This window comes from Pristis pectinata, chromosome 15 (assembly GCF_009764475.1).
Source record: "Pristis pectinata isolate sPriPec2 chromosome 15, sPriPec2.1.pri, whole genome shotgun sequence".
NCBI classification, from domain to species: domain Eukaryota; kingdom Metazoa; phylum Chordata; class Chondrichthyes; order Rhinopristiformes; family Pristidae; genus Pristis; species Pristis pectinata.
In genome coordinates this window covers 13,355,671-13,365,166 of record NC_067419.1, presented here as the reverse complement: position 1 = coordinate 13,365,166, position 9,496 = coordinate 13,355,671, and the positions used below count along the sequence as shown (strand labels likewise).

The 9,496-nt window shown below is 39.1% G+C and overlaps 1 protein-coding gene across 1 annotated transcript; it reads right to left on the bottom strand.

Annotated features, from left to right (window-relative positions):
* Positions 1-373: 373 nt before the first annotated feature.
* On the bottom strand, positions 374-8,779 carry LOC127578448 (leiomodin-2-like). The gene is made up of 3 exons (XM_052030478.1): positions 8,475-8,779; positions 2,137-3,501; positions 374-865 (listed from the first exon to the last, which is right to left on the bottom strand). Exons 1-3 carry the CDS (start codon positions 8,748-8,750, stop codon positions 839-841), a joined length of 1,668 nt encoding a protein of 555 aa, XP_051886438.1. The 5' UTR covers positions 8,751-8,779; the 3' UTR covers positions 374-838.
* Between the last annotated feature and the right edge of the window lie 717 nt (positions 8,780-9,496).

Below are 9,496 nucleotides of genomic sequence, written 5' to 3'. Positions count from 1 at the left end.
GATAAAACTTATGTTTAACCCTTATATTGTCAATGATTACTCTCAACCAGATGAACCTCGGTTGCTTGTGTCCTGGACAAATGAATAGGTCCTGTGACAGTTCTTCTTTGCCACACATGAAATGTGTTTTAGCCACATTAAGGCAGTATCCTCATTGGCTACGAACTCCCCACATGGTCCAACAGACTGCCATCGCTCACTGGTCAAATGTATAGGAACCAGTCAGGGGAGGCACCCGATGCTTGAGAAAACTACAACACTGAAAGTCGCAGCACTTTCAAGATATTATTCCAAGACATCTTTATTTCTGGCTACATATTTATGAAGGGCATGAAAACGGATTTTAAATCACATATTCCATGTTTATCAAGTCCATTCCACAGACACTGGAAAAGAAACTACTTATGTAACAGTATTGAAAGTTTTAATAGTTTAACGTCAACCGATGCAGTTCACACAGCTTGCCTCTAAATCATTTCCAAAAATATTTGTTTTCATTCAACACATTACAATATATGCAAATCATTCTACTTAAATAGAAAATCCATCTGTTTACATATATACATATAAATAGATTTACTTTCTGATAATCATTTTCTCATTAAGACGCATCGCATCCTTTGACTACAGCTAAAAAAAACCTCAAGGGCCACTTCACACATTAGAATACTCAGCACTGTTGAGTGGTGAGCCTGAAAATGTACATAATGCTCCACTGAACTTCTGTGGACATCAGCGCTGGTGTCTGTTCAATAACTGCAGCTGTTGCCACATTTTCAGGAGCTGTTCTTGAATAGATTTGTATCATTCCTTCTCGCTGAAAAGGCAACTTGTTTATTCATCGAAGATATTCTGGAACTTCAACCTAAAAAAGATGCACAATTAGTAAAGTTGTATGAATAAATTAGATAACAGGCATTCATTATTATGATGTGGTTGACACAAATTTAGCTTTTGATATCACTCTGAATAATCTGGGAGCTTTGAAGTAAGTAGCCATAGGGATTGCTGATATGAAAAACGAAAAGTTCACCCTGCTGTAGTATGTAATACTTTTCTGAGGCTAGGACTAAACACATCGTTGACAGAAAACCCACCCAAGGCATATATTACAAGCTCTTGAGAAGTTTATTCCTAATTTGGCAAAGCATGATTTGAACCCCCATATAAATTTGTAGTTAATCACATGCTTCTTGCTGAATGGCAGGAGTTTCGCTTGATTTCTTAAAAAGAGGTTTCAATTGCGTTTCTTTCTAAACGAGTGTTATAGTTATTGAGGACAGACCTTAATATATTTACATGCTAATTTAGCAATTTATTATTTCTCTTTGTGGTGGAAACCTGGTAACCATGTCACGTATACACAAGCCTTGTTCTGATCAGCAGACATAAATGTTTAATTTTCCATGTAAAAATACTAATTTGACTGTGGAATTTGGTAAGAATTTGACTAAATAAATGAATGCAGGGAAATTGAACAGAAGATGGTGTTTAGGCAAGTCATATAATCCAACTCGGATATTTATTGCATGTTACAGTAAATTTTTAAAAATTAATTTGCGTATGTTGGACTTACGGATTTGCACAGAACAGAAACAGGCCCATCAGCCAAACTCGTCATGACAACCATGATAATTACCTATGCTAATTCCATTTGCCTGCTTTAGACTCGTGTCCTTCTACTCCTTTCTGATCCAAGAATTGGTATTAGTTTATTATTGTCACATGTACCGAGATATAGTGAGAAGCTTTTGTTTTCATGCCACCCAGACAGACCAGGCCATACAGAAGTACATCGAGAAAAAAAGAAAGGACATTTCCCTGTCCAAGTGCCTTTTAAAAGTAGTTATTGTATCTGCCTCTAGCAATTCCACTGGCAGCTTATTGTAAAGGATTAACTCATCTTAAGTATTACAGATATAAAAACTTCTAAGTTCTTGAATGTAATGTTGCAAGAATCAGATTGCATTCCAAATTCTTTGGTAATGTAACAATTACTTTCTGATTCCTGCTAATAGTACAATACCTCTAATTATACACACCCAAGAATTTAGTTATATCAATATGTAAAAAGCATTGTCTCTTCTTATTTTGATGTTTCTACCACATCCCATTTTCCTCTTCATTCTAACTTACTCGTCTTAGTTGTTTTATGCTGCTTCCTCGGATAGCTGACATAAGTTCGTCATGTAACGTTGTATGAGGGGTTGCTGGTCTTGATCCATCTTCTGATCTTTGGTCTGAAATTGGTTTTAGAGAGTTTTTGAGCTCTTTCAACACATTATTTTCTTTGTGTTGCTTCTTCTTGATGCTTTTGCTTTTCTTGACTTTACCGTTTTGACAGATATTCTTTAATTTCAGCTCTTGAAGCTTAATGGCTTCAGCGATATTCCTGCTCGGGGTTGGCTGCACTGGTAGTGGAGGAGGAGGAGGTGGAGCAGGGAATACAAGCTTCTCTGGGAGGGGTGGTGGGGGTGGTGGGGGAGGAACGGCAGATTTTTGGCAGTGAATTTTCTTGACTACTTTGGGAGATGACCAGGGTGAGCTCTTTGGAGAAGGACGGGGGGAGGATCTAGGTGAATCCTTCTGTAAAGCAGATGTCCGTGGGTTTGATGGTCCCTCAAAACCAAGAAGTTTGTCCATTTCCTGTTGCTGCTTTTGCTCTTGGAGGCGTTTCTGCCTCTGTTTGTCCAGATTCCTGGTTAGGATACTTGTCATTGTCATTCGTGGTCCAGGCAGTTCAAAATGGTAGCCTAATTTCATGAGAGTTGTATTTTCTTTCAAAAGGTTGGCTATTTCCATTTCAACCTGCCCTCCGCATATATGTCTTTGATTGTGGAATCTAAGTTCTGTTAATATACCATTGTGCTGTATGGCTCTTATGATGGCTAAGATTCCCTTGCCTGTAATATAGTTGGAGTCAATATTTAAGTTAGTGATTGTTCTGTTAACCTGTAGCATGTCAGCTAATGCACAAGCCGCTTGGTCATCAGCATGGGTGTTCGCCAGGCTCAAATTTTTAACAACTGTATTATGTTTCAGAGCTTCTGCAATAAGTTTGAAGGTTGCAGTGCTTATATTCTCAATGTTATTCAAGTTGATTTCTGTTTTCTCAGTGTCATTATTTTTGATACTGTCAAGGGCATCTTCAACAACAGTTGTGTTTCGGCTGGCAACCACTTTGAGATTTGGATCATCTTCTGTGATTTTTTCTTTGCTGAAGCCATTTATCATCGGTTGGTTATCAATATGCCCGTTACATCTTTGTGATCCAAGCTGGCCGTTACTGCGAATCAATCTCTTGTCAAAAATTTCTTGTACATTCTCATTCTCTTCCTCCTCCTCCTCCTCCTCCTCCTCCTCTTCCTCCTCCTCAGTTACAATTTCATCTTCTTCACTTGTTGTTTCAGACGTACATTCATTTATGTCTACATCATCATCTTCACTTTCACTTTCATGGTCATCTTCAGTATTCCCTTTGCCGGCTTCATTGATTTGTGTCTGAAATTAACATTGAAAAACAAACACTATGAGGGCATCAACTGGATTTTAATTTTGAATTATTGCCAAGTTCCCCAAAGGTACTGTATATACATTTTTAATTCCTTTCCAACTTTTTTCTGTTCTTTTACATCCGATCTTTGTTGGATTGTGAATTAATAGCACTATACTGTGAAAAGCCATTCTGTATTTTCAAAACCGTGACTATGATTATTTTTAACCTATGCATTAATACAACTGAACATAAAGTGATTTATGACGGAGCCATGAGAGATTCTGCAGATGCTGGAATTTGGAGCAACGCACACAAAAAGTGCTGGAGGAACTCAGCAGGTCAGGCAGCATCTATGGGGGGAAATAAACAGTGGACATTTCGGGTCGAGACCCTTCGTCAGGACTCCAGCACTTTTTGTGTGTGTTGATAAAGTGATTTATTATTTCTGCAATTCTGTTGTAAGGTTCCAGCTGTATATTGACCAAATCTGCTATGGTATAGTTTTCTTCACTATTGAGGCGTGCTGCTGGTTCATTTTAACAATTAACATGCTTTCTTAAACAGGTGTACCTCATGGTTGTACATAGAGCAATCCTAGATTGGAGAAACAATGTTGCAATGTCACATGAATTTCACATAAGCTTTTATTGCAATAACTTTGTATTCAACAGTAAGGAAGATTTTCTAAGATTGTGAAGTTTTTAGTGACACCTCACTTGGGGAGTTATGTGCAGTTTTGGATTTTATACCTGATTGGAATTAATGCCTCATAGATGCACTGGGTTGATTTCTGGAATGAAAGATTGTCCTACCAAGAGAGATAAAAATGCTCACTGTCACAAACTATGTATTATTGAGACATACAAAATTCTGAGACAGATTGACAAGGTTGCTTCCTCCAGCCTAAGATTGCCTCAGGTCTGGCCACTTGGAACTGAAATGAGGAGGGATTTCGTTAACAATGGAATTCTCTTTCCCAATGAGCCGAGGATACTTAGGTATTCTGTGTATTCAATGCGTTCAGATGTCTGGACGAAGAGAATCAGAGGCTTAGGAATTCGGCAACCAAATAAACTTGAGGCAGAGGATTAACCATGATATTGAAAGGCAGAGAAGGCCCCAGGGGTTGCAATGGATTAATCCTGTTTCACGTTCTTATGTTTTACAGAAGCATTAGGAAGCAGGTAATGTTCTTCCCTGAACTGGGTGGTGAGAGGAGAAACAGGATCTAGGCACTGGTGAGGGAGTGTGCCTCTGTGAGCAGCGATTCTAAGGAGACCTCAGTAAAAGGAGTGAAAAGTCAGAGTCATCACTGAGGTAGCTTTAGGGCTCTGATGGCCCTGGTTTATTAAATATGGATAATTCCAAGAGTCATTTATCTCTCCCAAACATCCCTATGAAACATGAAATAAAAATTTGAATTATTTAGCATAGGCTATAATTAATACAAAAATTTCCAGGCAGACATGCACTATTTTTATTAAATTTGCTGCCAACTCTCTCGCTTTGATGTTCTATGCCTTGATAAACCAACTGGGAGGGATACAATTTGGAGGAAGGCTAAGCATAAGTTTCAGTGCACACTCTTTAAATAAATTGCAATTCTAGTGTTGAGAAGGAATTGAAAATATACAGTGCACGAAAATGTTTTATAGCACACATTCAGCAATGTTTGTGTGAAGTGTAAGCCATGTAACAGTGCTCAAATCAATTGGGAATGAAGGAAGATTGAGTGTCACTCCACTTCAGTCCAGGATCGAGTTGGATTAGGGAACCATTTACAAGTGCAGCAAAATGAAGCTGTTTTGGGTCGGTGTCGTTTTAATGTGAATGCACCTTTAAGTGACTTGGGCCAAAAATATTCTCAGATAAAAAAAACTAGACAAGTTACCAGAATAAAATGCCATCCTTGGTTGGAATTTATTGTTATAATTAGACAAAGCAAACATTTCATGCGCCACTGATTTGAAATCAGGTAGATTTGTTAAGATGGTAAAAGACTGTACGTAGCACATTTATTCTACTGGTGGCCTGGTTGATTTAGACCCACTGGGCTGAAGATTCAGTAACATGAAAAATCTTGGGAAAGAAACAATCTATGTCATTATAGCTAAAGAAAGTTACATGGTAAGATAAAGTCAAAGTGATGAAAACATTCTTTTCAAGGACAAGTTATCGACTTAAATAGAGCAGCTTGTAAGAACTGGGACAAAAATCAGACAAGTCCAAAGGCAATGAAAGCTGTTATCAGAGCAGCCAGAAGTCTCTGGAGAAGATGATTGCATTTAGCTATGATACTAATACTAAGGTTTTTTTTTCAACTTTATTTATAGTCAGAAGAATAACGTTCTGTACAGGGCTCTTGAAGGATTCTGCATGGATGCCCAGAATAGATTAAATAGCTGATTTGCATCAGTCTTCATTACTGGGTTACCAATTAATATATTGCAGCTTTGCTATTAAAATTGATATCATCTAAATGGATACAGATATAGCCTTGGCTAGAATCCTCGGTCTTAACACATTGGGCTGCTTATCCCTTACCATACGCCCAAGAATGCTCAGAAGGGGGCACTGCACTCTTTAAGCCCCTTGCCTGCTTATTGAAAAGCTTATTGGAGACTTAGATTCTATAAAGGATATGAAAAAGGGTTTTTAGAGAATCTCATTGCAGCTTTCTGACTTCTGACTATGGAATTTCCAGCTTGTTTGTTAATGAATGTTGACTGCAAGCATTTAAAATGGATCTAACAAGATGCCGAGAGTGGCTAAGATAACTTATACATGTTGACTGGGATGTGGAACTGTGCTTTCCAGTCAATGTGACTTCCTGGAATTTAGTTAAGGGGTTTTGGGTTCAAAAAAGAATGTCTCAGTTTTTGTTTTCCTCATCAGGCTGTTTTCTTTGTGGAGGGTGGGATGGTAGTTAACCATGGCATACAAAAGGTATAGCTTGACAGGCTGATCTTTCCCTGCCTTTGTTATCATGTGTGTGTATTACAGATCTGGCTGGTCATTCTACATATAAATAAAGTAGGTGTCATTAATAACATGGCTTTTTCATTTGGGTACATCAGTAGTTTTTCATTTAGATTCATCACTATCACAGATAGACTGTAAAAAGTAGTATGTGCATATAACAGCAATCAATAACAGCAACTATAGCTGACTCTTAAGATGAGGACATGAAATCAAAAGCTATAAGAGCTATTTATTATTCAAAGATTCTTTTTGATACTTTGATGAAAACAACCTCATTGTTAGACAATGAAGTCTGATAAACTGATTGCCTATACATTTATATTGTTCAGCAATTGCACATTGCACAAGTGAGTGACAAATTCATAACCTTAAAACAGCTAGTCAAATCCAGACCCTTCCATCCCAGACTTCCACAGGACGATCTCCTGGACGGTGGCTTTAGTTTGCCTAAGTCTTCTGCACTTGTTACTATCAGTTACTCTGACATTGTCCGTTAATACAACATGCTTCCTGCAATGACTTACTGGATTCCTTTAGATCACCAACACTGGAGATAAAAACAGAAAATGCTGGAAGTCAGACAGCATTTATGGAAACAGAAATAGTCAAAGCTTCAGGTCTGAGATCCTTTGTCTGTTTCTCTATCCACTGATGCTGTCTGGTCTGCTGAGTGTTTCCAGCATTTTTGTTTCTATTTCAGATTACCAACATCTATAGTTCTTTCGTTTGCCAATTTTTTGGAGATTAGCACAAGACCTCAAGAGTCTGTCAATTTTTTCATACCATTTTCTACACTGGGAGAATTGACTTCAATTCAATCAATACAACCAGACATAGCTTCTTTCATTTACAGAATGACCCAAGGCACTTTATAGCGAAATAAAAGGAAGGTAAAATTGCTTCCAAGCTAAAACTGGGAACCTATAGTTGAAAGATGAGTTGAGTTTTCAGAAGATCCTTAAATGGATTGCAGTGTACGCGGTAGTATTGATGATCCTTCACCATCGCTGGGTCTAAATCCTGGGACTCCCTATTCAACAGCACTGTGGGAGTATAATCACCGGAGTACTGCTGTGGTTCAAGTCGTGGCTCACCATCACCTTCTCAAGGACAATTAGGGATGGGCAATAAATGCTGGCCTTTGTGAGCAATGCCCAGTTCCAAAAGAAATGGCGCTCCATCTCCCAGAAGCAGCAGAGCCAAGAAAGCACAGCACAGGAGACTGTGTTGCACGCTAAGCACTGAAACTTTCGTGGGCAGAAACTTATGGACAATATCAGTCCTACTGTATAAATCGCATAGAGAGCCTTCCTGTAACTATTACATGCCAGACATAATTTAAATTAGAAAGGATTTTTTTTACATTTAAGGAAAAAGCTGTATATTTTCCAAAATGCTATGTTTCTGATTATTTAACTGGGATTCTGCCTCATGTGATAATGGGATGAGATAACTCACTTCATGAGTTATGATGAGGTGCATAAGGAGAGCTTTTTTCCACTGACAGGTGAGAAGGTTGGGGTCAATAACTATTATTAATTATTTTAAATCTATGACCTAAGAACCAGAGGGATAATGCGAACAATATTTGCAAGGAGTTGTCAATAATCTGTAACTTACCACTTGAAAAGATAGCAGTACTGGACTCAACCACAGAACATCACTGGTGAAGGGGGTCATTTGTTCTATTGAGACTACACAGGCAGGCCAGCCGACCACTGATGAGCTACTTTCTAGCTATTGGACCAATTGATCAGCAGTAGTTTAAAAGTTTAACAGTAACTTTCAAAAGGAAGTGGATAAAAACTTGAAAGGGAAACATTTGTAGGGTTATGGGGGGGGGGGGGAAAGCAGGAGAGTAGAACTAATAGGATGACTTTTTCAAAGAGCTAGTACAGGCAAAAGAGGTCGAAAAACCTCCTTCTGTACTTCTATGATTATAGATGCAGGGCAGCTGTCATTCTGCGCCGATGTCAGGTTTGGATATAGAGCATACCTGGTTTGGTTCAGCGCAAAGTCGCTCTTTTTCCAGCAGTTTCTGTGTTTCTTGTTCCCAGTATGCCATCAATGCCTCTCTGCTGAATGTTCCTTGAGGAGTTTTGTCTGTTTGGTCTTTCTGCCTAAGCCCAATGGGAACAAACTCGTTGGGGTCGATATTGTCCAACTCCCTCTCCAGTTCCTTCAGCTCATCTGAAGTCAGGGAGGCAAGGATTTCATCCTCGTCTATGTCCTCGTACTTCGACAGTTCTTTTCTGTAACCGAACTGTGACATTTTACAGGTCTGTGCGGTGAAGCAGCAAGTATTTCTAACTGATCAACTTCGGTGGCGCTCAGATTCCCACGAAGCGGCTGAATGGATGTCTGGTTTCCTGCAGGTAACTTTTAAAGCAGCCTCATGGGTTGAGATCATCATGTGCTCGCTCCTCCGTAACAATGTATGAAAGCATGTTCCGTTTTGAGTAACACACGTCAGTCGAAACAGTTCAGCCAAGAGAACAGACTCGGCATCGTATTCGGGCTCGTCACGCCTTTGCAAGTTGGGAAGACTAGCGGTGCCAGTCCAGGAGCCGTCGCATTGCCCACCAGCCGATGACCAGATACAGTTTCCAGGGCTTCCTATCACCCGCCGCTGCTGGCCCTCGCTCCAGACCTTATAAAGCAAAAAGTGATTCATCTCCACAAGAACCATCTATTTTTGAATTAAACTCCAGGCAGATTTGAGGAAAGTTTTAGTGAAGTGCTTGAAAACAGAACTGCGGGGCCAGATTTAGAATTGCAAGGTGAAAAGAACAAAAAAAAAGTTATTTAAAAATAATATTCTTTTTAAAGAGAATACTGATTGTGCGATGAAATGGGGCGGATAAATGGAGAGGCGTGGATTAAAAAAACCCGAGCCACGCCTGTATAATAGGAACCTGTCAAAGTGAGGGCATTCATAGGTTTCACTGGTTGTAGATGTTGTACATTGCAATCCACGCTATTTATAACCTCGTACGTTAAAGCCCGCACATTTATATA

Coding starts and splice junctions, on each gene's coding strand:
- LOC127578448 (XM_052030478.1), bottom strand. CDS start 8,750: ATGTCACAGTTCGGTTACAGAAAAGAACTGTCGAAGTACGAGGACATA. Junction 3,502..8,474: donor TTTGCGCTGAACCAAACCAG/GTATGCTCTATA, acceptor TGTTAATTTCAG/ACACAAATCAATGAAGCCGG. Junction 866..2,136: donor GCATAAAACAACTAAGACGA/GTAAGTTAGAAT, acceptor CATCTTTTTTAG/GTTGAAGTTCCAGAATATCT.